General features: G+C 48.3%; 1 protein-coding gene across 1 annotated transcript; it reads right to left on the reverse strand.

Moving 5' to 3' along the window:
- Positions 1-3,474: 3,474 nt before the first annotated feature.
- On the reverse strand, positions 3,475-27,196 carry Wtip (WT1-interacting protein). The gene is made up of 8 exons (NM_207212.2): positions 26,417-27,196; positions 19,413-19,514; positions 13,067-13,134; positions 12,865-12,927; positions 12,603-12,733; positions 11,240-11,291; positions 10,522-10,590; positions 3,475-4,167 (listed from the first exon to the last, which is right to left on the reverse strand). The coding sequence occupies exons 1-8, from the start codon at positions 26,985-26,987 to the stop codon at positions 4,027-4,029; spliced, it is 1,197 nt and encodes a 398-aa protein (NP_997095.1). The 5' UTR covers positions 26,988-27,196; the 3' UTR covers positions 3,475-4,026.
- Between the last annotated feature and the right edge of the window lie 167 nt (positions 27,197-27,363).

Below are 27,363 nucleotides of genomic sequence, written 5' to 3' on the forward strand. Positions count from 1 at the left end.
GAACCTGGGGGCCTGGAGCACACTGCACAGCCCTTTGTCTTTGGTGCAAACATCCTGCTTGTCACACTTCAGTTCCTTAGCAGGAAGCAAAACTGCAGAAGCCAGAAGACATTCAGAGACTTTCCTGAAATTATGGATCAGGTCTTTGATGGATTAGCTCTTAGTTCCCATTTTGGTGGGTGCTGGGGCCCATGTGCTGGGTTTGAAAGTCAAAATGGTGTCTCTAACATGGCTTATGTTGTGCTGAAGTCTGAGACTTGTTACAGTGGATTCTAGGAACCAAACTCAGATCCTCTACAAGGGCACTACATATTCTTTTGTTGCTGTTGTTTTTGTTTTTCAAGTTATGGCTTCTCTGTGTAGCCCTGGCTGTCCTGGAACTCACTCTGTAGACCAGGATACCCTCAAACTCAGGAGCTCTGCCTGCCTCTGCCTCTCAACTGTTATGATTAAAGGCATGTGCCACAACTGCCTGTGGGGCATTTGGCTCTGCACAGACAGGCTGGTCTCCAGTCAAGCTGAGGTCTGAACCCCAAATTCACCTTCATGACACGGTAGGCGTTCCCTCATGCTCCTGGAACTCTGGCTCCTGCCTAACTTACCACTCCCCACAGCACAGGCAGGCTGGTCTCCAGTCAAGCTGAGGTCTGAACCCCGGTGGTGATAATTCACCTTCATGACACGGTAGGCATTCCCTCATGCTCCTGGAACTCTGGCTCCTGCCTAAGTTACCACCCCCCACAACCCCCACAAGAGAAGCATGGTCAGTAGTGCCATAGACAATGGCCCAAGCTTCTGACCTTCAGGCTAAACTCATCCCCAGATACCTAGCAACAGTAAAGACCATAAAAGGGGCTGTTAGGCCCCCACCTCACTCTCTTACTCTCTTACTGCTTACTCTTACCTCTTAACCCTCGCCACACCCTCTCTCCTCTCTGTCCTCTCTCCTCTTTTTCCTCTCTCTCTCTCTCTCTCTCTCTCTCTCTCTCTCTCTCTCTCTCTCTCTCTCTCTCTCTCTCTCTCTCTCTCTCTCTCTCTCTCCCTTCTCTCTTACCCTGCATTTCTGTAATAAAGTTCCCTCTCTCCTATAACACCAGGGCTTTAGCAAGGTAGCTCTTGGGTCCCCAGACAGGGCTGCCCCTTGGCCACCCCCTGAAGAGTGGGATAGAGGAATGCCCACCCAGGGATGAGTGGAAAGGGTAGGTAGCAGCCCTCCCACTTCTGACTGACCAGAGAATAGGCAAACTCTGGCAGGGAGTGGGCCTTTTTTTCCCTCCCCCTCTCTCCCCTCCCTTTTTTTGTTCCAACAACTGCTCAGTGAATAGTGGGTCTCTGAAAAAGGGAACCCCTTAGATTGTTGTGGGTGACAGCACGGAGTTTTGGCTCTGTCTCTGCCACCACATGGGACCTCATGTACTCTCTCCACTGTGCAGGATCTTGTAGACAGAGACTGTCCTCTGACTTCAGTCTGTCCCTAGGTTGTGTGAAATCCATGGGATGTGTGATCCTGGTCCAGAAACCATCTGTTTCAAAGTCACTTTCAGAATCAAGCTATGCCTGAATTCTCCAGGACTTGCATGCAAGAACTTGCTCAGATTTTGGTGAAGAAATGGAAACAATTCGTAAATGTTAACTCTGATCTGTGTGCAGACACCAATCCTTGCTCCAGGCCGACTGCCTCTGAGCCACTGCTGGCACAGTCACGGTTCTCTAACTCCCACACAAACATGAAGTTAAAGGCTCAAGAACTCTCAACCCTCCTTCCTCAGTATGTCCTGCCACTCTGGAGTCAGTCAAGAACTCCAGGTTTTCTCATTCCCCTCTCCCACTCACCACAGGACTATACCTTTGGTGGTTAGAATATGCTTGGCCCAGGGAGTGTCACTCTTAGGAGGTGTGGCCTTGTTGGAGGAAGTGTGTCACTGAGGGGTTGGGCTTTGAGACCCTCCTTCTAGTTACCTGTAAGTCAGTCCTGTCCCAGATGCCCTCAGATCAAAATGTAGAACTCTCAGCTCTTTCCCCAGAACATGTCTGCCTGCAGTGTGCCATACTTCCCACTATAATAATGGACTGAACCTCTGAGCCTGTTAGCCAGCCCCAGTTAAATACTTTTCCTTTATAGAAGTTGCCTCTGTCTTGGTGTCTGTTCATGGCAATAAAACCCAAACTAAGGCAGAAGTAGGTACCGGGAGAAGTGTATTGTTGTGATAGGCCTGACCATGGTTTTGTTTGGAGGAATGTGGATTATGGGACTTTGGATTTGGAAAGCCATGGAATGCTTTGAGTGGGACTTAATGAGCCATTCTTAGTTTTGGTGAAGAATGTTGCTGCTTTTTGCCCTTGTCTAAAGAGGCTGCCTGAGGCTAAGGTAAATAGATTTATATTAATTGCATTGACAAAGGAAGTCTCAAAAAAGCCCAGCATAGACTTTGTCCTCTGGTTCACTCTCATGAAGAGTATTTTGATCAAGCATAGCAAGCTTAGAAAGAAAGAAATATAAAACAATGGTTCAAAGAGTAAAGAGGCACGAGGAAGTGTTAAATCCTGTGTTTAAGGATATGAAATGGAATTAAGGGGGCGCTGATATCAGGGCAAGGTCCCCACCAGCAGCGCTATTGCTGACAGAGGATTCAGACTCAATAGTACTCATACAAGACAGGTGCAGATGGTATACCTGGCCAGGGCCATACAGGAGGAACAGGTTCAATGTCACCACTGACCAGCTGCCAACTCTCTTCAGTACTTCCAGTGCTCAGGGAGTATTTCCTCTCCAAAGAAAATCTAATTTACATCTGCCCTGTCTGTTCCCATAACTATTGACGCACAAGTCCACACTGAAATCTGAAGAAAACGCACATTCTACAATTTATGCAAAAATAGATAAAACTACAAAGTTCTTACCACCTAAACTTAGGTGAGAGGCGATTCAGCTAGGTTCCTCCCAGGAACCCACCTCCAGGTGCACAGCCTATAAAAGGTCTGCCAGACACCCCAGCACTTGCTCTCTCTCTCTCTCTCTCTCTCTCTCTCTCTCTCTCTCTCTCTCTCTCTCACTCACACACACACACACACACACACACACACAGAGACTTTAAACTGTTTAATAATGTTTAGAAAAAATGAAAATGAACAAAGCAACAGTTAACAGCTAGCGACAGCTAACAGTTCCCACCAGTCGCTCCCTTTCTGCCCTTCTCTGCCCTCATGGCTTTGTTCCCATCTGTCTATGTCTTCACTCCTCTGCCTCTACCCCTTCTCTAGGCTCTCACTCCCCTCCCTTCCCCTGAATAAACCCCATTATACCAGATCTGTTACATGGCGTGATTTCTCAGGGGGCCCTTGGCATGAGCCCACCAGGCACTCCACCCACCCCACTCCCTGCCAATTATATTTCATAACACTAACTACACGGTATACGAATGTGTTTCCATGAGCAAGTCTGCTGTGAATGAGAAATAACCACCATGGTCCAAGTTTTTAGAAGAAAACTATATTCTTTTAAAGAAAATGCAAACATCCTCCAGAAGGGAAAAAACTTAATTTAAGTCAAATCATACGCTTTGGTAGTGGAGCCTGATATAGTGTGCACAGATGTTCGCTGGCAGGGTCTGTAAGGGAGCCCCCTCATGAGCCCCACCCCCCTCTGCTCCTGGGTCTTCTGAGACTGTGGATGCTGGAAAAGCACCCCAAGCCAGGATCCAGAGAGGAGGAGAACTGCAGCTGAAAATACCCATCAAGGCCAAATCGTGGTATTTCCCAGGATGTTGATACTCCCTGGCTCTGTGGTCGCACACAAATAAGGCACCTGTCCCCCACCAGCTCCAAGACCCTCCAATCCCTGCCATGGGAGCTGAGACCGGTCGGAGGAAGGTAGTCTACTGTGCGAGTGTCCTGGAATCCAGCAGGGGAAGTGACTTGAGGCACAGAAGGTGAATAAATAGAAATCGCTTCTTTGTTGCGGGGGTCCGGCCCCTGCGGGTGGGGAGGAGCGTGGGCCACTCCTCTCCTCTCTGTGACCGCTGCTTCTCAGAGCTCAGTCACATGCACAGCAGGCGAGGGGAGCGGGCCCTGCCCAAGGCGCCTCAGGTGGCATCGCCGGCAGAGCAGGTGCCCCTCCAGGGGATAGCAGCGGCGTCCCTCCTCCCCACTCAGCTGCAGCCCACAGTCCTGAGAAAGGAAAAACACAACTCTGAACCCCAGCAAGCAGGAGGAAGGGCATCCTCACCAAAGAGACAATGGGGTTGGGGCAGGTATGGCGGCTGCGCCAAGTCCAGTCTCAGGGAAAGGGCAGGGATGGGTAGTAACTGTGGGCTCAGCCTAATGAGCTATTGCAGGTTTTTTGTTTTTGAAACAGGATCTCTCTATACCTGTCTGTACTGGAATTCACTGTATTGGAGGAGCCTAGCTGACCTCCAATTCACAGAGATCCACTTACCTCTGCCTCTGCCTCCTGAGTGCTGGGATTAAAGGTGGCACCACATTGTCCAGCTTCACAAGCTATGGTTTTTAACAAGGTGTGTGGGGGTAGGTGGTTGCTGGAACCTTAGCTCAGCACTAAGAACTTGCTCCACAACCATGAACACAATAGCTCATGGCTTTTACTCATAGAACAATCCAGACTCTCACCAGCTCCAGATCTGACTCTGTTCTCTACACAGAGGCATGGATACTTTCTCTCTCTCTCTCTCTCTCTCTCTCTCTGTCTCTCTCTCTCTCCTCCCCCCCCTCTCTCTCTCTCACACACACACACACACACACACACACACACACACACACACACACACCTTTAAACTCTTTTTTATTAGGAAAAAATGAACAAAGCAACAGCTAACAGGTGTGGTAGCACATCTGTAATCCCAGCACTTCAGTGGCAGAAACAGAAGCAGAAATTTGAGTTCCACGGCTGGAGAGATGGCTCAGTGGTTAAGAACACTGACTGTTCTTCCAGAGGTCCTGAGTTCAAATCCCAGCAATCACATGGTGGCTCACAATCATGTGTAATGGGATCTGATGCCCTCTTCTGGTGTCTGAAGACAGAGACAGTGTACTTATATATAATAAATAAATCTTTATGAGCAGGGGCAGTGGTAGCGCACACCTTTAATCCCAGCACTTGGGAGGCAGAGGCAGGCAGATTTCTGAGTTCGAGGCCAGCCTGGTCTACAGAGTGAGTTCTAGGACAGCCAGGGCTACACAGAAAAAAACCTGTCTTGAAAAAAAGAAAATTTCAAGTTCCAGGCCAGCCATTGCTTTATAGCAAGATCGGTGTCTCAAAGGACAAAATCCCCAGCACATATCAGACTGTGACCCCAGGAGGCTGAAGTAGGAGACTGGGTTGGAGTCCAGCCTGGGCTATCAAAATAATCCAAAGGCTGGAAATCTAGCTCAGCAATAGAGTACTAACAGCACACTCATGATGTGTGTCCCAGTGCAGATACAAGGGAGTTCTAAGACAAGAAGGGCCACACAATGAGACCCTATTTCAAAAACCAAAGAAAAAAGGAGGCTTAGTCTCTTGTCCATGGAGGAAGTGGTTGATCCACTGAAGAGATTTGTGCGTCTTTGGGGGGTATATCCTCAATGGGTCTCTTTGGGAACTTTGACCTTTTTTTTTCCGGCATATGTGCTATTTGTCTGAGTGTGGGTATGCCATGGCATGCCTGTGTAGGTCAGAGGACAACTTGTAAAAATCAGTTGTCTCTTCCTCCACGTGGGTCCTAAGGATTGAAATCAGATCCTAAGACTTAGTAGCTCGGTGGCCCCATAGATTCATTCATGTTTTTGAATATGTGGCCACAGGGAGTAGATGTGGCCTTGTTGGAGGAAGTGTGTCACTGTGTAGGTGGACTTTGAGGGCTCCTATGCTCAGGCTCCACCCAGTACATTTGGATCAAGATGTAGAACTCTTGGCTCCTCCAGCACAGTGTCTCCCTGGACACTGCCACGCTTCCCCCATGATGATAACGAACTAAACCTCTGCAACTGTAAGCCAGTCCCAATTAAATGTCTGCCTTTATAAAAGTTGCCTTGGTCATGGTATCTCTTCATAGTAATGAAAACCCTAACTAAAACAGAAGCTGGAAGCAGGGACTGGGGTATTGCTGTGGTTGGCCTGACCATGCTTTTGTTTAGAGGAATATGGATTTGGGGACACTGGACATGGAAAGTGGTGGAATGATTTAAGTGGGGCTTAATGGGCTATCCTGGTAGGAATATGGAAGACAATGGTGCTGGGGTGATTTGAACTCTGCAGGATTGGCTTAAAAGGTTCCAGTGGAGAATGTCAGTATGCGGCCTAGAGATCATTCTTGTGATGTTTTGGGGAAGAATGTGGCTGCCTTTTGCCCTTGTCCGAAGAGTGTCAAAGGCTAAAATGAAGAGATTTAGATTCATTGCAATGAGAAAGGAAATCCCAAAACAGCCTATCATAGACTCTGTCCTGTCAGTTATTCTTACAAAGAGCATTTTGATCAAGTATAGCAAACATAGAAAAGAAAAATACAGGGCTGGGGAGATGGCTCAGCAGCTAAGAGCACTAACTGCTCTTCCAGGGTTCCTGAGTTCAATTCCCAGCAACCACATGGTGGCTCATAACCATCTGTAATGGGATCTGACACCCTCTTCTTGTGTGTCTAAAGACAGCTATAATTATACTCATACATGAAATAAGTAAATCTTTAAAAAAAAATACAAAATGTATGATTCAAGTATTAAGGGTTACTAGAAAGTAGAATGGAGGGGGCTGGTGAGATGGCTCAGTGGTTAAGAGCGCCGACTGCTCTTCTGAAGGTCCTGAGTTCAAATCCCAGCAACCACATGGTGGCTCACAACCATCCGTAATGAAATCTGACGCCCTCTTCTGGAGTATCTGAGGACAGCTACAGTGTACTTACTTATATATGTAAATATAATAAATAAATAAATCTTTAAAAAAAAAGAAAGTAGAATGGAGCTGAATACTGTGTTCAAGGAGATAAGCAGATTAAAGGCCCTCAGGGCAAAATCCCACCCTCCTAAGCTTGTTGTTTATGCATTTGCAGTTGTACGAGGGACAGTTCTATCAGTTCTGGTTATTGTTCTCATTTGGACATAAGGAGATATGATTGTGTATCAAACTGACAAGGGACAGATTGTGATGGCTATATCTGGAGTGAACTACAACCCAGAAATGGCAGAATACACCTTTAATTCCAGGAAGACAAGGGCAAGCAGATCTCTCAGTTCAAGACCAGCCTGGTACCGAGCAAATTCCAGGTAAAAAAAAGCCTAGGTCCAAGCATGGTGGTATACACCTTTAGTCCCAACATTCAAGCAACACACCATGCAGATCTCTGAATAAGATGAAATAGAACAAGGGGCCATGTTCCATCCCCCAGCAAGCAGCAGAACTCAGCAGCTTCACCACATGGCTTTGGCTTTAGAGTCAAGAGTGGAAGGGGTTAGCTGAACCTAAGAAATTATCGATGACTAAGAAGAGACCAGAATCACTGAGGTGAAATCTTCTGGCAAGCATTTTCTGGGAGCACAAAGGAGCTGTGTTCCAGAGATAGCCAAGATTGTACCTCACACTGCACCTGGATGTGGTAATGTGTAATAATCACCCAGCTGGTACTGGTTTGGAAGGCAAGAGGCAATAAGGAGCCATAGACAGCAGCTAAAGCTTGGCACTGTGAGAGGCCAGGGAAGGTCATTGGTTGTGGAGAGCTTTTTGTGCTGCTTATAGGAAACTGGTGAGAATATTTACATTGGGCTAGGACAAGAAAATAGGCTCAAGAAAAATACAGTTGAGGAATGTATTCCTTGTGTCTTGATCATCTTGATAAGTCCCTGGATATAGTGATCACTGGACTTTTATGCCTTGTTGGTTCCTTGACTAAGAACAGACCCTATTCTTTACGTGAATGGTATAAAAGCACATTGGGAAAAAAATGAACTTGCTTCAGTGCTTGCTGGAGTCATGCTATTGTGTGGTCTGATTGTCTTTTTTTCTTTCATCCTCACTCCCTCCCTCGAGACCCTGTTGACTGAATGAGCAGGCTTGGTCAATTGGTGAAGGTGCAGCCTCCTGCCCAGGACTGAAGGGGTCATGCAAAGAAGCTGAGGTTTGGCACTATGAAGAGAGCCTATGAGAAGTTACTGGTGAAAGTGCAGCCTAGTTTCAGGGGAAGACCCCAGTGTACTGGAGATCCCAGTACCATGGGCAGACCACCAAGAACAGCAAGCAGCAGCAGTGGAGTGCAGTCAACCAGAACAGAGAGTGCTACATTAGAGCTCAGATCATGTGTGCATCCCAGACACTGGGACAAGTTGTAAAGTTGAAGTTGCCTTGGAGACCCCAAGATGTTAGAGCTGCCAGAGCCATGGTATCTGAGGAAAGCTGCTAACAGGGAGTGGAACCAGCTCAAAAGAAAGAATTGTGTTGCAGTCAACAGAGATGAAAGGAGTTGGGCATCATATATGGAGATGCAGAGTGTGGACTCTGACCAGCTGGTATTTCCTCACTGCTATATTTTGGAATGCTAATGTATATCCTGTGATATTGGAAGCATCTGCCTTTGTATTTTTGGTTTTGATTGTATAGGGGATTAGCAGTTGAAAGACTATATGAATATCAGAAGAAACTTTGGATTTTTAAACACTTTTGAGACTCTGGTAAATTATGAAGTTGAACTAAATGCATTCTGCATTACATTCTGGCTACAAGCCTGTGGAGGCCAGGGAGTACAATGTGGTGATCTGAATAGGTTTGGCATCCCATAGACTCATGTGTGTGAAAGCTTGGCCATGAGGGAAGTGTGGCCTTGTTGGAGGAAGTGTGTCACTGTGTAGGTGGGCTGTGAGGCCTCCTGTGCTCAGGTTCCACTCAGTTAAGTGTTTGCCTTTGGAAGAGTTGCCTTGGTCGTCGTGTCCTCTTACAGCAATAAACCCTAACTAAGACAGAAGTAGATATCCTTTCCTGCTGAGCCATCTCGAAGGTCTCTCCAAGCCCTCTCTTCCTTAATCTTTTTCATTCCAGTTATGAGGTAAGCAGCTTTGGTGTGCCATAGGGCCACAGCAACGTAGCCAATCCACCATCATGGGGTAAACCCTGAAACTGAGCTAAAGGAGCCTTCACTTGTTAAGTTGGTGACTTCACGGTCTGTTACAGTAACAGGAACTGACAGCATGTTGTCTTCTGTAGAATTTGATGGACACATTTCATCCTATGCTGCCATACCCAGTCTCTACCGAAGTCCTCAACTCAACCTGCTTCCTCATGGGTGCTTCCCTGTAACTCCTCCTCTTCCATAATTACATGTGATTTTGTTTGGTAAGCCAGGGTTGATATGGCTTTGAACTTGCAATATTAGAGTCTCAGCATCTTGAATGGTGGGATTACTGACAAGCTGGTATGGAGGCATACGCCTGTAAACCCAGCACTCAGGAAGCTAAGGTAGTTAAGAGTACAAGTTCTAGGGCTGGGCACCTTTAACCCCGGCACTCAGGAGGCAGAGGCAGGTAGAGCTCCCAGTTTGAGGCCAGCCTGATCCACATATCACGGTCTAGGGCAGCCAGAGCCAAGCCAGTGAAACCCTGTCTTGAAAAACTAGAGACAAGTTCTGGGCCAGCCTGAGCTATTCAACCAAGTTCTGAGCCAGCTTCGGCTATGTAGAGTTTCTGTCTCAAAAACAAAACAGAAAGTCCAATCGAACCTTGCCATCTTTTCTTCCCCCACTGCCCTAGGAAGTTGGCACTCTGTAGCCTCCATGGTCTTTATCCCAACCTCTGGCAGCTTCACCGGCAATAAAAAAATCACTCACACACACACACACACACACACACATCTGCTAATTCTTTTTTTTTTTTTTTTTTTTTTTTTGGAGACAGGGTTTTTCTGTGTAGTCCTAGCTGTCCTGGAACTCACTCTGTAGACCAGGCCTGCCTTGAACTCAGAAATTCGCCTGCTTCTGCCTCCCAAGTGCTGGGATTAAAGGCGTGTGCCACCATGCCAAGCAATCTGCTAATTCTTATTCACTGTTCAAATCTTAGCCTGGATGTTACCTCCTCCAAGAAAACTGATTTTCCAAGGTTCTGACAACCCCCTTCAACAGCACACACTACCTCATGTGGGCACTGCCAAGTCTATTTATTTTCCCATCCATTTTACAAAATAATCCCATATAGTAAAAATGTGACTATCTGAAAGAGAAATGGGTATAGGCAGAGCATGTGTCCACAAGAAAGGAAAAGCTTAGCCAGGCGTGGTGGCGCACACCTTTAATCCCAGTATTCGGGAGGCATATGGAAGGTAGGTGGATTTCTGAGTTCGAGGCCAGCCTGGTCTACAAAATAAGTTCCAGGACAGCCAGGGCTACACAAAGAAACCCTGTCTCGAAAAAACAAAAAAAAAAAGAAAGGAAAAGCTTGCTGGGGCAGTATGGAACAGAAGCCACAAGAGAGGGTCCATGGACACCCTGGGTGAAATGGGCAACAGTGTGTGGGACAGGCTGAGTTACCTGGGTATAGGAGCCTGGGGCTTACCTCACAGTGGTAACACTCCACATGGTAGTCTCTGTCCATGGACACCACACGAATGGTTGTCTCACAGCCCTGGAGAAAAAGGCAGGGTTCACAGGCATTCTTCCTGGACCTGGAGCAATATAACCTGTCCATTAAGACACACCTCTCTACAATGTGCCACCATCGGTAGACATGGTATGATGGCAGATGTCCAAGAATGAATATGCATGTGCACTGGGCATCTTTCCCAACCCGGTATGTGACAATAAGAAAGTCACATGGGTGCTGGCTCACATATTATCTTCACTTCTTCAGAGCCAGGGACTCCCACTACCAGCCCTGTTTCCTCAAGAAGCTGACTTGAACACATATAGTTCATGCAGAAAGACCCAAAATTAAGAAGTACACAGGCCAAGGCCTCTCATCTGTTCCTCTGGCCCTATGCCATGCAACATCCACTGCAGGATCAAACAAGCCAGGCAAGTAGCCCTTTCCCTATTACAGGTAATGGAATACTGCAGTGGGACAAGTTAGAAGTAGGCAGCTGCTTCCTTACTTCACCCAAGGCACACCTGTCCCACCCCCTGCCCAAACACCCTTCATACACCTCAGCTCCGAGGAACTTAAAACATGGCCACCTTCAAACACTCCTACTGTGGCCCAGGATCTGAGGCCAAGCAAGGTAGAGTACAGAGAGCCTCGGGGTCAGGCACCTGCTGCTTCCAGATGGTGTTCCTACCTGTGCAGGGAGGATGGGACGGGCACAGGAGGCACATTTTGGTGCAAACACCCTGGAAGAATAGAGGAAAAGGGACATGTGAGAAGGCGAGTGAGTAGAGGCAAGGGTACTGCCTCACCCACCCTGCTGTGTGGACACTGGCTGGTAGTGCAGCTTCTGCCTTCTTGGTGCAAACAGCTGATGCAGGCCGTATTTGCCTCCTCCTGAACAGCTTCAGGATCTCTAGACATCTCATGTGTATTCTCTGGCCCCTCATATCCAAACTGAAGCCATCCCTAAGGTAGGCCTCTGCTCTACCTCGAGTACCAACTACAAATGCTAGCGGCATCAATCCCCTAACTCAGCAGCAGCACAGGCCCAGAGCTGCCAGCCTGTAGCCCAGAGTCACAGCATACAGTTTGGCTACTCACATGACACTAGGGCCCTTTTCTCTTTAGAAGCAAAAGGCCTGACAATCAAGTGAGCTCACTAGGAAGAAGAGGGGTTCACATAGGCAAAGGAAGGGGACAAAGGCAGGGGGTGGCCAGACTACCCAGGAGAAGGATCAGAAAGCACAAATGCCCCTGTCCTGCCCTTCCAGTTTGATGCAAACCACCCTCAGGCTCGTGTTGGAATATTTGCTCCCAGGAGATGATGCTGTTTGGGGAGGCTGTGGAGCCTTTTGGCCGTAGGCTTGGCTAGTGAAGGAGAATCACTAGCAGAAGCTTAGTGGTTACTGCTCAGTCCAGGTTCCTTCCTGATGTCTCTTCCTTCTGCCCCACCAAAATGTAAGGAGTCCCATCTCCCTATTGCTGTCACCAAAGCTAGAGCTGTCCACTCCCAACACCGTGCCTTCAACACCAGGTCTTGCCTATCGTGATGGACTGTCTGTCTTCTGAAACCTCTCCTCCTCACACTGTTCTAGGAAGGACTCTGTTACCACATAGGAAAAGTCACTAATACACCTACCCCAACAGCTGAGAAAACACAGAAAAGCAGATGAAAAAATAAAAAGCAAGAACCAGAGAGGCCAGCAACCACATGGTAGCTCACAACCACCTGTAATGAAATCTGACACCCTCTTCTGTTGTGTCTGAAGACAGCAATACTGTACTTATTAATGATAATAAATAAATCTTTGGGCCGGAGCAAGCAGGGGCTGAGTGAGTGGGGATAGAGTTGACAGAGTTAGGCAGAAGTCCTAAAGTTCAGTTCCCAACAACCACATGAAAGCTCACAACCATGTGTACATCTAAAGTATACTCATATACATAAAACAAATGAATAAATCTTAAAAGAGATAAAAATAAAAAGAACCAGAGAGGCGGGGGGGGGGGGGGGGGGCCATGCTGCGGGACACACTGCTCCAGCAGGGGAAACTCACGTATGATAGTCTCTAACGCAGTAAATGTTGTTGTCCACATCCACAGTGAAGGGAACCCCATCCAAGCACTCGTTGCACACTGAGCAGCGGAAGCAGCCTGGGTGGTAGGACTTGCCAAGGGCCTGCAGAATCTGGGGAGGCGTCAAAAGGTCACTGCAGGTGAGACACTCAGCACTGCCCCCAAGGGGTTATGGCTCAGGGCCCTACTGAGTCTGGAACAGGAAAGAGGTAGGGGACTCCAGGAGACAGAAGAGGTTCTCACCATCTCCATGATGAGGTGTCCACACACGCTACACTTGTCAGCTGTTTGCTGGAACCCGGAGTACTGAGAGGGGACACAGGATCCAGGACGTCACGTGACAAAGGGGCACTCACTGTCGCTGGCCTCAGGTCTGCATGTGAGTCCGAAGGAGGTTCCCGCCCTGCTCCCACCCAGCTTGGCAAGCAGCACAGTGGAGACTCACCAGGAAGTCCTCCTGGCAGTACACTTTCTCACCCACGTTATAGAAGGCCTTCCCACGGAGCCGTCTCCCTGGAAGGTAAAGAGTGAAATGCTGCAACCAGGGACAAAGCCCAGCTTGGATCTCAGTACTCATCTCTGACCAGCATGAAAGGGAACGTCTCTAAACACCTGTGTAGTACTATGCTGCTGTTATAAACGTTCCAAACCACAATGGTGGCTCACACCTGTGAACCAGCATCCCAAAGCTCACAGTAGGACCCAGAAGTCTGAGGTCAACCTAAGCTACAGCCTAGGATCTGCCTTGAAAAACCCAAATGATAAAGTTGGATGTGGAGGCGCATGCCTATAGTCTCAGCACTGGGGATATGGAGGCAGGAGGAACCTGAAGTTCAATGACACTCTAGGCTACAAAGCCACACTGGAGGACAGCCTTGCCTAGAAGACACCCCCTCTTAAACAGAAACAAGTATTTCAGAAGAAACTAGAAGAGTCAACAAAACTGCTGGTGTACAGCAAATACAGGAAGGTCCCCTCCCCCACACCTCTACCACCTGTCCCTTTACCTCTCTACTGATCACCTGGCATTCCCATCTACCCAGAGGTGCCAGGAGCAAGTAGGAGGAACTACAAACTGGTGAGGGTGCTAGTGAAAAATATGTAGCCACATCAAGTACTTTGGTAAGATATTAAGTAGTTTTCCTCTTAAAACAGTTTTGGAGCAGAGTATGGTAGCCCACACCTATAATTTCAGATCTTAAGAGGAAGCAGTAAAAGTTAGTGGCCAGCTTGAGATATACTGGAACACCCTGTTGAAAAAAACCCAGAGCTGGGGGCACACATAGGCTACCACATGGCTCAGTGGTAGATTCCCTGCCTAGAATCCCCCAGTGAGGGGCTGGGCTGTGGCTCTGGGTTAAATTCCCAGTACCACAAACCAGGTGAAAATATTGAGTCTTGTGCTAGTTCTAGTCAAGTGCATAATACTGAGACTGGTGGGATTAGTGGTGAGACAGAAGAGAGAGGAGTTATCTGAAGTCACAGACACAGTACCACATGGTCATCTATACACACAATCATGGCTGTGTTATGCAGAACACCAGCAGTAACCAAGTAACCCTACCACGTTTATTGTAATTGTAGGATGGGATTGAAGGCCAGCATACGAAAACCAAACGATTTTTTTCTTTGAGTTTGTTTGTTTGTTTGTTTTTCAAGACACAGTTTCTCTGTGTAACCCTGGCTGGCCTTGAACTTACAGAGATCCACCTGCCTCTGCCTCCTGAGTGTTGGGAGTAAAGGCGTGCGCCATTGCCGCCGCCACTGCCGCTGTTGCGGCTCCCAAACATATTTTTATTCTGGCAACAAATACTGGGAAAATAAAGCTACAACTTTCAAAACTGCATTTATGAGGCTGGAGAAGATAACAACTTAAGATTGGACACTGCTCTTACAGAGGACTCAAATTAGGTCCCCAGCACTCTCGTTAGGTGGCCCATAATTGGCTGTAATTCCAGCTGCAGGGGATCTGATACTCTCTCCTGGCCTTTGGTGACAATAAACACACAGAGAAGCTATGCTGGTAGCAGCATGAAGATAGAAAGCAATACTGAGGGATAAACTTAGGAAATGTGGATATGCTGCATGCTATAAAACCAGACTTGGCTCAGAGAAATCTGAGAAGATGTAGGTACAGATAGCTTGGCAGGAAGCCAATTTCCTAGCTCATTCTGCACATCTGGTAAGCAAAGCTGGCAGCTCTTGATCTGGTTTCTCTTTTCCAAGATGTTTGCAGAGTAAACTCCTCAGGAGACAGAGTCTCGATTGGGGAGAGTGTGACCTTGTTTGCTGTCCAGCATTACAAAGATGAGCTATGCCTCTGGGTCAAGGGTCAAGGAGATTTGCTGACAGCCTATTGTAAAATGTTGGGGTTCCTCAAGCTCTGTGTGGTAGGGCTTGCTGGAGTTCCAGTTTCTCCAGAACCTGAACAAGAGGCTTGCTGAAACCAAGAAGTTTGAGGTCATGCTAGGCAGCATAATGATCCCTCCTCAAAAACAAAAGTGTTTCTAATTATAATTGCTAAACTTGAGGTTTCTAAGGTTTGCCATATAGACAGAGTATGCAGCATCTACCAGGAGTGCATCCCATCCCATGAGAGTCAAGGGTCAAGCAGAACAGGCAGCATGTGTGAAGACTCTGACGAGAAGTATGTGTCTTCTGCAAGCAACATGAAGAATGAGGGGTCACCTGCCAGTGTGCTGCAGGATAAAATTCTAGACCCTTCCAAGCTCACAACTGCCTTGTTCACTTTCAAATGCTACCCAATCTCGGCATCTTTTATTTTTTGTAGAAAATGATTTTTAAAAAGGTAATAAGGAGGGCTGGGGAGGCACCTCAGTCAGTGAAGTACTCGAACATACACATGGCCAAGTTCAATCCCCAGCATCTACATAAAAAGCCAAGTATGGGGGCATACCACTGTAATCCCAGTACTTAGGAGGCAGAGACAGGAATACCTGCAGCTTGCTGACCAGGTAAACTGACCTAACTGGCAAGCCTAAGGTCCCAGCAAGAGACCCTGCCTCAAAATGGGGGGCGGGGGGAGGGGGGGAGATGGCTCAGAGGTTAAGAGCACTGACTGCTCTTCCAAAAGTCCTGAGTTCAATTCCCAGCAACCATACAGTGGCTCACAACCATCTGTAATGGGATCTGATGCCCTCTTCTGGTATGTCTGAAGAAAGCGACAGTGTATACACATACATAAAATAAATAAATCTTTAAAAAAAAAAGGTTCCTAAGCAACACTACCTGGGGTTGACCTCTGTACATATACAACCCTAACATGAAATTGTTACCAACCTAAACATTAACACAAACAGCCTAAACTGACTGTGATTGCTCATACCTGTAATCCCATCACACAAAAACCGATGAACTGGGCTTAGTCAAAATTTAACATTTCATAACAAAAGAATCACTAAAACAGTTTTTAAATCATGCTAAGAGAAATTACTCAGAAAATGTACATCTGCCAAATAATCTGAACCTAAATGTTTGTCAGTAAATTTTACAACTCAGTAATTAAAAGACAAATAATCAGGAGGCAGAGGCAAGACGGTCTCTGAGTTTGAGGCCAGCCTGGTCTACACAACAAGTTCCAGGGCAGCCAGAGCTAGCTAGGTAATTACAGAGACCCTGACTCAAAATGAAAAACACAAAACATGGGTTCAAAGATGACTCCGTGGCTAAGACATGTATTAGTCTTGCAGAAAACCTGAGTTCAGTTTCCAGCATCCACAAGGGATGGCTCCCAGTCACCTGTAACTCCAGCACCAGAGGATTTGAGACCTTTGGCCTCCTTGGGCACCCGGGCTCACAAATGCATAGTCCCCACTCAAAACATGCACACACACACACACACACGCGCGCGCAATAATTAAAAATAAAACCCCAAAGAAAAAGGCAAATAATTCCCAGTTCTATAAAAATAGACAAAAGCGCCGGGTGTGGTGGCGCACGCCTTTAATCCCAGCACTCGGGAGGCAGAGGCAGGCGGATTTCTGAGTTCCGAGGCCAGCCTGGTCTACAAAGTGAGCTCCAGGACAGCCAGGGCTACACAGAGAAACCCTGTCTTGAAAAACCAAAAAAAAAAAAAAATAGACAACAACTTTGAACAGATTTCCACCAGAAAATGCATATTAGGCTGGCAAAATGTCTCAGCAACAAAGATGCCTCCTGCCACGGCTGACAACCTGAGTTTGATCCCTGGAACCACATGAGGGAGGAGAGAACTGATTCCTGCAAGTTTTGCTCCATCTCCTGACATACATGTATGGGCATGCATGCATACATAATAAATTTTATTTTATATATATATATATATAAAGTAATTTTTTAAAAAGATGTATTAATGGCCAAAAAGCAAACAATAAGATGCTCGCTGGAAGTTACATATTAAACCCACGATGAGATCCCACCCAGCAGAACTGTTCCTTAGAAAGGCATCAGCACCAATTATTGTCAGGTGTGCAGAACAGTGTGACTCGGGTTTCTAAGGCAACTGCCAATGAGTGGTACAGTTCCTTGGGAAGACAATCTGGCATCTAAACATATGCATACTCTGACCAGAAAACCCTACTCCTTGTAGTTTACTCAAGGGAAATGGAAACATGAGGAAGAAGGAACTCTCCAGGAGAGCTCACGGCCAGCTAGTGTCTATTAGCAATTACCCGGAGAGACAGGCTGTGGGATGCTTACACAGTGCAGTTCTGTCTGGCAGTCACTGTACGCTGCTGACACAGATTAAAGAAAAATCACTACCCTGAGAACAGCTGCCCTAAGGGCTGATGACAGCCTGAGGACAGTCCTACCTCAGTCCAGACTTGTCTCAGGAGCTAAAAGCTTCCAGGAATGGTGACTGCATTCAGCCCAGAGGCTGTGTACCAGACAGCAATTAGTTTTCCATACAAGTCTAGAAAGCAGAGTTCCAGCTAACCAGTGGCTCCTAGTGGCTGCTCAGCAGAAAACCTGATTTAAGGCCACATTGAAGGAGAAAAAATTATTCTGTGAATATAAGTGAATAAGGCAAAATAAGGGAGATTTAAAAAAAAAAAAAAAGTGGGGCTGGAGAGATGGCTCAGCAGTTAAGAGCACTGACTGCCCTTCCAGAGGTCCTGAGTTCAATTTCCAGCAACCACATGGTGGCTCCCAACCATCTGTAATGGGCCCGGATGCCTTTCTAGTGTCTGAAGACAACCACCGTATACTCACATAAAATAAATCTTAAAAAAAAAAAAAAACAAAACTGTATGTGTGCATGTGCTCATGAAAACCAGAGGTAACACTGGCTGTCTGCCTTGATTGTTCCCCACGTGACCCTTTTGACACTAGAGCTCACCAACTCGGCAGACGAGCTGGCCAGCAAGACCCTGGGAGTCTTCTGTCTCTGCCTCCCTAGCCCTGGGAATCACAGTTACCACAGCTTCTTTTACATGGATGCTGGGGCTCAAATCAGATTCTCTTTCTTGTGCAGTAAACACTTTACTGATGAGACATCTCCTGCCCTACCCCTCCTCCCCTTTATTTTAAAGAAAATCTTTAAAAAAAAAAAATTTTTTTTAAACAATGGATCTAACCATAGTGCACTTGATTCTGCTGTGGACAACATTTATGCAGTGGGAATAAGATAAATGTGGATTACTGACTTAACCAAAGGATGGTGGGATGTGAGGCCTAAGAGGGGTTTTTTACCTCACAGTAAACAAAATAGACTGGTCTAAACAGAGCCCTGGAGCAATGGTAGTGCACCTTCAATGCAGAGGGGTGGGTCTGCTATTGCTTTTTGAGAAATGGTCTTTCTATGTCACCTAGGCTGGCCTTGAACTCTGCTCTACCTCAGCCTCCGGACTGCCGGAATTAGAGCAGCTGTCTTCATGTCTTCATGGTCTCCCAAAAGCAGCTTTATTCTGACTCAATACTAGGCACTATCCTGGGTACTGGCTGGTTTCATGTCAACATGACACAAGCTAGAGTTAAGGAAATGCTTCCATGAGATCAATCTGTAAGTCATTTTCCCGGGGAAGGGCTCAACCCATTATGGGCGGTGCCACCCCTGGCCTGGTGGTCCTGGGTTCTATAAGAAGGTATACTGAGCAAGCTATGAGGAGCAAGCCAGTAAGCAGCACCCTCCATGGCCTCCGCATTAGCTCCTGCCTCCAGGTTCCTGCCCTGTTTGAGTTCCTGTCCTGACTTCAATGATGAACAGCAATACAGAAGTGTAAGCCAAATAAACCCATTTCTTCCCTACTTGCTTTTTAGTCATGGTGTTTCATCGCAGCAATAGAAACCCTAAGATATACTGTGATAAATATGTATATCAAAATATCCCATGCAGGGACTGAAGATGGCTTAGTAGTTAAGAGCATTTGCTGCTCTTACAAAGGTAAGGGCTTCACATTGAACACCCACATGGTGACACACCCATTCACAACCCCAGTTCCAGGGGATCCAACAGGCACACATGGTACACACTCATGCACATAAAATAAGCAAATCTTAAAAAAAAAAAAAAAAAAAAAAAAACATTTAAAACCAGTAGCCCCATGTGCAGACAGGTTCAAGACCCCTCACCCCACGCTCCCATGCCTCCCAGGCAGGAGAGTACCCAGTGTGCACAGAAGCACCGTGGCCAAGGACGGAGAGGAGCCTGTCTGACAGCCAGCAAACCATGTACACGGGGAGAATGCTTGACTGTGGCAGCCTCCTCTGCCCCAGAGCTGAGCGTTTCCTCTGGCTGAGGCTTGGGTGCAAGGGAGTGACAGAGGCAGAGGGGATGGGTGGGTGTTACCTACCACAGGAGTCACAGATGAAGCAGTCGGTGTGATACAGGCTCCCCATCGCCTGGCACGCCTGCCTCGCTCCGTAGATGCCAAGGCCACACTTGATACAAATGCCTGTGAGGGAGGAGCAGAGGAGCAGCGGCTGGTACTATGCACTTGGAGTTGGGTGGCCAGCCAGGCTCCTGGTCAGGTGTCCACCTGCCTGGCACTCCCAAACTGACTTCCCAAGGCCCGTGTCACCAGGTCCCTGACAACTAACATTCAGCTACAGGGGCGCTGCTCTAAGTCAAATGTGCAAGGTCCCCACCGGCTCATGTTTGGAGCACCTGGCTGGTGTCACTCTTTTGAAAAGTTACGGAAACATAGGGACATAGTGCCTGACTGCAGGTACAGGTCACTAGGGGCAGGTCTTGGAGGCAGCAGTTCAACTGCGCTTTTTGGTGCAAACGTTCCTCTTTCTAATCCAATGAGACATGAGACCCTGCCCTCATGCCCCTGTCATTACCAACAGGCCATCACCAGCCAGCATGCCTTCCTCGTCATGTTACACAGTATAAAGTCAAAGTCACTTCCTCCTTGAGTGGTTTCAGCCAGGGAGCTGGCCAGTGACTAGAAAGGCAGAGTATACAGACAGCACTCAAGGTCAGCTACTGCTGCCTAAGCATCCAAAGAGTGTCACAGAGCACAGGCAGAGCCTGCCTGACTTCCGCCATCAGCTATAAATGACATCAGCACTAGACCAAGAAATGGCACTCCACACCATTCCACCTCCGACTGAGAGACCTTCCTGCTGCCTTTGAACCAAATCCTACTCTTCAAAATAAATATGCACACCACACAGGTACACTCAAAGTCATCACTGCCTCATGCACATACCTATATACATGCAGGCAAAACACTCATACATATAGAATAAATCAATCAAAACAGAAAAGACCCAGGGCTGAGGAGATGGCTCAGTGTTAAGAACACTTCCTAGTACACACATGGTCTCTCGCAGGCACTGAAACTCCAGTTCCAGAACATCAAACGCCCTCTTCTGGCCTCCTCAGTCACTGCGCACACACTGTGCATATACAGATAAGCAGGCACACACACTCACAAATCAGTAAAAGTAAAAATAGATTAAAGTTTACAAAGAATCTTTAAAAAGAAATAAATAATTGTATGAGAGTTGGGCATGGTGACATATGCCTGCAATTCCAGCACTTAGAAGACAGACCAGCTACACAATGAGCTGGAGGCCAGCATGGGCTATACAAGACCTTGCTTCAAACAAAATAAAGAATAAATCTAGGCCAGGTATGTTGATACGTGCCTCTAACTCAAGCCAAAGTAGAAGCATCTCAGGGTCAGTCTGGGCTCCATGGAAAGTTCCAGAAAAGCACAGCTGCATATCATGATCTATCTTGTGTGTAAACTTATAAATCTAGGGGCTTAGGGTTTCAAGTTAGTGGCAATGTGTATATCTGACATGTGTGAGCTCTCCCCCACCCACACACCTAGAGGTGTGTGATTTTTACACAGGATGGTGAGAGAGGATCCTCTGTAGTCTTCACACCATGAGCTGAAAGGACAGTACTTTCTATGCAGGGATCTGGGGATACTGGATGGGACAGGGGACCACATAGACAGGCCAGATTGGGGAAGGGGGCAGAGGACTAAGCAGTGTTAGGAGGGGGCCTGGCTCCAAGCCTTGTGCACTATTAACCCATATGTCTAGGAGACCCAAAAGGCTACTCTCTTCAGTTACCCACATCTCTGGTGTTTGCATGAGAATGGCCCCATAAGCTTGTGTGTTTGAATACTTGATCCCCAATAGGTGAAGCTATTTGGGAAGGATCAGGAGGTGTGGCCTTGCTGGAGGGGGTTTTTGAGGTTTCAAAGACTCAGGCCATCCCCAGTGTGTTTTTCTCTGCCTCCTGCTTTTAAATCATAATGTGAGCTCTCAGGCAGGTGTATTGCCTTTAATCCCAGCACTCAGGAGACAGAGACGGGCAGATCTCTATGATTTCCAGGCCAGCCTGATCTACACAGTGAGTTCCAGGACAGCCAGGGCTGGTAGAGACCCTGTTTCACAAAAATAAATAGATAGATAGATAGATAGATAGATAGATAGATAGATAGATAGATAGATAAAAGCTGTGAGCTCTCAGCTGTTCTATGGCCATTCCTTTACTCCACCATCATGCACTCTAACCCTCTGCTTTAATATGGGGCCTGGGGAAGTGAACTCAGGTCAGGCTTAGGCTTAGTAGAAAAGACTGTAATACAAGGAGTCATCTCACCAGCCCTCTTTGCATTGCTCCAGCTAGCTTCCCTACCCTGGGTTTAAGCACTCTCAATCTATCTCCCAAGCAGCATGTGTTAGGCTATGTGCCACCACACCTGGTCTGTTCCCTCATCTTGATCACCCCCTGACACACTACTAGACTTTTCTTGCTAGAATAAAAGAATTCTTCCTTCCAATCTTCTTCCCACCCCACAGCCCCCACAGCCCACCCACAAGAAACAGACATTCCCATTCACTTGACTAAATCACAGAAATCAACACTGGAAGTTGGGGGCGGGGAGGCCAGGTATGGTAGCATACATCTTTAATTCCAGCACTTGGGAGGCAGAGGCCGGCAGGTTCCTATAAGGCCAGCCTGGTCTATTCAAGAAGTTCTAGACCAGCCAAGGCTAGATAACAAGATGCTGTCTCAAAATATAAAAAAAATACAGGTCTGGAGAGCACTGGTTAAGAGCACTGGCTGACTGGCTGCTCCTGAAAAAGGACCAGCTGGGGTTTGATTCCCAACACCACAATGGATGCTCACAATCATGTGTAACTCCAGTCCCAGGGGGTCTGACACCATCTTCTGACCTCTGTGGGAACTAGGCACACATACTTACATGCAGACAAAATATTCATACATAAAAAATAAAAATCTTAAAAAAAAAAAAAAAACCAACAACAAGCTGGGCAGACTCAGAAAGCAGAAGCAGGTGGATCTCTGTGAGTTCGAGGCCAGCCTGGTGAGTAAGTTCCACGACAGCTGGGCTACACAGAGAAACCCTGTCTTAAAAAACAACAAATATTCCAGGACAGCCAGAGCTATACAGAGAAACCCTGTCTCAAAAAAAAAAAAAAAAAAAAAAACCAACAAATAAATAAAATAAACACAAAGAACTAAGATGGAAAGGAGGTAAGATGAAAGGGCAGAGGGAATTGATGCTACATGGACTTAGAAGTTTGTGCTTTAAAAAAAAAATATTCATTTGTGTACATGTGCACACACATGACTATGTGTGCACAGACATGACTATGTGTGCACACATGAGACATGTATGGTCAGAAGACTACTTACAGGAGTCAGTTCTCTCCTTTCTACCATGCAGATTCTGAGACTCAAATGTGGGTAGACAGGCTTGGGAACAAGTTGCTTCTTTAGCCTCAGAGGCATCTCAGCCCCCCACCCCCATGTGTGTCTGGACGTGTGTGTGTGTGTGTGTGTGTGTGTGTGCATGTGAAAGATCCTTCTACAGATTTATAACCAAAAGAAAAGGGCCAATGGAAAGAGGAAAACTTAAGTTGGAGGAAGAGGTCAGAGAGATCAGAATGGTACCCTCTCAGGTGGCAGACTGGCTGTGTACTGAGGCAGAGGGAGAAACAGGAAGCCAGGCCACAAAGACTGAACTTGGGGACCTCAGTATTCTGAGTGAAGTGGAAAGCAGGATGGGTGTCAAGAGACCAGAAAGCTGTTGAACATAAAAGCAAAGTGACTAAGGCTAGGGGCAACACACAAAGTCCTACAAACCCACTTAGGTCAAAAACAGGCCAGTGAAATGGCTCAGAGGGTCTTGCAGCTAAGCCTGACAACCTGGGTTCAAGCCTCAAAACCTACATAGTAAAGGAAAAGAACCAACTCCCACGAGTTAAGTCTGTGACCTCTATACACATATATACATGCCAGAGCATTCATGTGTCTACACACACACACACACACACACACACACACACACGTCACACAGTGGGAAGAGCTGGAACCAAAGGCTGCTAAGAGAAGCAAACACAGAGTATGGCCTAGGAGCCTTAGCAGTAGATGGTCAGTTCAGGGGCCTGAGGCTGTTGGCCTCCATCAGACAGCAGAACTGGGGAGAAGACACAGGGGTACCAAGAGGTCAGCTGACACAGAGCCTATGGAGGAGGGAGCTAGGGATGGAACAGACAGAAGAACACACTATAGACAAGGTTCTTAGAAGTCAGACTTCCTTCTGTAAGAGGTGCTTATTCAGGTCAAAAGATTTGAAACAGGGATGGCGAGATGGCTCAGCCATTAAGCGCACTGACTGCTCCTCTGCCGGTCCCAAGTTCAACTCCCAGCAACCACATGGTGGCTCACAACCATTCGTAATGAGATCTGATGCCCTCTTATGGAGTGTCTGAAGTCAGCTACAGTACTTAAGAAATAATAAATAAATCTTAAAAAAAAAAAAAGGAGAAAAAAAAAGATTTGAAACTTTTTAAACTGCAAGCTGGATAGGATGGCACGTGCCTGTATTCCCAGCGATTGGAAGGCTGTAGCAAAAAGAGTTCAAGGCTAACCTAAGCTAAGACTCTGGCCTCTAAATTAAATTTTTAAAAAGTGAAATGAACACATTTTTGTTTTCTGTTTTGCTGTCCAGGTCTCATTTTGTAGCACAGGCTGGCCTGGAACGCATAATGGTTCTGTTTCAGTTTTCCAAATGCTTGTTTACTATACCTAGAAACTGCCATTTCTGTAACTCAAAAACCCCAACTGATATCAAACACATAGTTTAACCGAAATTGCACATTTTTAAGAACCAGAAAAAAGGCATATTTTTGGTTTAGGGAGTGAGAGCTAGCATTTAGAGCAGGTATCACGTCTCAAACCTGTGACCCTAGCATTCAGGAGGCTGAGGCAGGAAGATGGTTACTTGGTGGTCAGACTGGCATACAGAGTGAGGCCCTAGCTAAAAAGGGGGACTGAGGACACTGTTCATTTGCCTGAGTACTTGCCTTGCATGCATGAAGGCCAAGGTTCCATCCTCATCACCCCATAATCTAGCTGATTGTGCTGTGCACACCTGCAATCCCAATGCTTGGGGTTTAGGCTTGGGAAAGGCTGTCCTGAGCTCCGGAGCACATTCTGGAGCAGCTTGCACTAGATGAGAGCTTATTCAGAGAGGGAAACCTCTATAATCAGCCAGCGCAGTCTCCTGTGTGGCTAACAGGGCTAAAGCTGAGCCCTCGGTGCTCTTTAGAAAGGATCCTCACCTCCAGCAGTTTTGGGCTATAGTGTCTTTACCCTCACATTAAATACCCAGCATAATACGCAGACTTGAGAGTGGCCACAGGGGCCAACAGACAGACCAATGCTGAGCCTCTAAGTGTGCACGGGCCAGAAGATGATCAGATGCTCAACCAAGAGCACAGAGAGTATCCGGCTGAAATGTCTCAATTTGGCTCCTGGCAGAAGGTCAGTTTTTCACTCACCTCCTACTCCCAGGCCATTTACAGCAGCCATCACCTCGGCTAAACCACAGATTCCCCATCCTGACTTCTCACGTCATCAGATCAAGCATCTCATTCCAAAGCCAAACCACTCTAGCCCGTGCATGCCCTTGACCATCCTGGGCTACAACCTTCTCATACCCTCACTTTCTTCCTCCACCCTGGAAAACACCCACACGACCTGCTAAGGTCTACTCCCCTAAGATCTACTTCAAAGCATCGTGGAGCTGCTAGCTCTACTGAATGTGAGACAGCTCAGACTCAGCCAGCCCTGTCCCAGGCTTGCTAACCATACACATCCCCAAGCCAGCTTCACTCCCTGTACCTGACTCACCTAACTGTTGTGCCAAGAAAAGCCATCAGAGACTTTGGGGCCTTGCTAATGCATGTGATTTCTTTACCAGGGCTGTTATGAGTCAGAGTCCCTTTCTTTGGTATTTAATGATATAAAGTCTATTTTCTGTTGCCACTTTTTGAAGCACAGTCTGACTTTGTAGCCTTGACTGTTTGGGAACTACATGTAGACGAGGCTGGCTTTAAACTATCCTACTGTTCCTGAACCCCCAGTGCTGGCATCACAGGTCTGTACCAACCATGCCAAGCTAAAGGGTGACGTCTGAACGCGTATTTTTCTTTGTATTTTTTCTATCTATGTGTAACCAGATGTAAGGCTGGTTTGTGGTTTTGTTTATTTGCTTTGCCTTGCTGGAAAACAAACCTAGGGCAGTGATAGGCAAGTGCTCTATCACAGAGCTACCCCCCTAGCTCGGTATTCTTGTAGGAAATATCCTGTTTATAAGACCTAGCCCAGAGAAGCCTTGAATGCTTGCCTTGGTCCTGTAGCCTCACACAGTTCCACCTACAGCCTCTACCAGCACTGAAGTCTCAGTCACACAGGTTCAGGGGTACCCGGGGAACCCCATCTTTCTGCCCCTATCCATGCCTCAGTTGGAAGGGGAGACGCTTCCGTTCTGCTCTTCATCAAACTTTATTAGGGGCAATACTAGGGATGAAGAAGAATGCCCAGCAAAGGAGCTTAAGAATGGGTCAGCAGTAAGAGCTTGGTGCTCTTGCAGAAGACTCAACTTCTCAACGGAGAAGACTCAGTTCCCAATACTGCTCACAACCAGACTCCAGTTCCAGGAATCTGACACCTTCTGACCTCCCGAGGTACTTTCAATATACACCTAACTGAATCTTTTGCAGAGTCCATATGTCTCTACTCCTAGAACTTCAGAGTCGGGGGCAGGAAGACAGGCCAGTCTAAGCTACAGAGTGAAACCTTGTCTCTAAGTAAATAATCATTTTTTTAAGTGTCCAGAAAACAGGTTAGGCTGTCAATCAGCCTGATTTTGTCTGGATCCCACCCCTCACCCACCCCCACCCCACCCCCGCCTCAAGTCAGGAAGCGCCGGGCATCTCCGCATCCGTGGCTGGAGAACAGCCCTTACCAGAACCCCGGGACCCCCGACCCAGACCCTGGCCCGCGCACGCTCACCAAAGTAGTCTCGCGCCGTGCGCGCCTCGAGCGCGCGCTCCAGTTCCCGCGTGAGCGCCTCCAGCCGCCGCTCGGCCGCACTCGGGCCGCCCTCCCGGCCCGGGGGCAGCGGCAGCGACGGCAACGGGAAGGGGAACTGGGCAGGCTCCGGAGAGCGGGCGGGCGCCGGGCCGACGCCGGGCGGCAGCAGGTCTGCACAGGCGCCCGCTGAGCCACGGGAACCCAGGCTGGACACGCTGGAGCGCGCGCTGCCCCCCGACGGCGGCCCGGGGCCGGGGCCGTGGCGCTGGTCATAGCCCAGGCTGATACCGCTCGAGCGCGCGCTGCCGCCGTCCGAGCCCGCGAGGCTGGCGCGCGGGCCTCGCTCGGGGCGGCTCGGGACGTCGGGCGCGGCCTCGGGGCCGCCGCAGCCACCCTTGCCTCGGCGGCCCGACGCTGGCGCCGCCTCGTCCACGGCCCTCGGCCCGCGCCGCACGCGCCCTGGGGAGCCGGCGGTCGGCTCCGACTCGCGCAGGCCCAGCCCGGCCAGGAGCAGAGCCGCGTCGTCCGCGGCCGTCCGCGAGCGCTGCATGGCCGTCGGCCCGCCGCGGCGCGTCACCTCCGCCTCCGCCGCCCGCCGCCGCCGCTCCGGCAGCGCCGCCGCATCGTCCGCCGGCCCGCAGCCCGCCCCGGGACCCCTGGGCGCGGGGCGGGGCGGGGCCCGGGTCGCGGTCGCTCGGCGTGGGCCGCACTCTCGCGCGGGGCCGTGGCGGGGAGGGAGGGAGGAACGGAGGCGCGCGGCGGAGGAATGCGCGCGCAGCTCGGGGCCGCGCCCCCTCCGCTTCGAGACCGCGCGCAGGGGGCGGGGGGACGGAGGGACTCCTTTGCCCCGTCAGGAATGTGAGGAAGGAGACTGCGCAGCGGCCTCTGGAATGTGGGGGGGGGCGGCGACGGCCCGGCCGAGGGGT

The sequence above is a fragment of the Mus musculus genome, chromosome 7 (assembly GCF_000001635.26).
Source record: "Mus musculus strain C57BL/6J chromosome 7, GRCm38.p6 C57BL/6J".
In the NCBI taxonomy this organism is placed as follows: domain Eukaryota; kingdom Metazoa; phylum Chordata; class Mammalia; order Rodentia; family Muridae; genus Mus; species Mus musculus.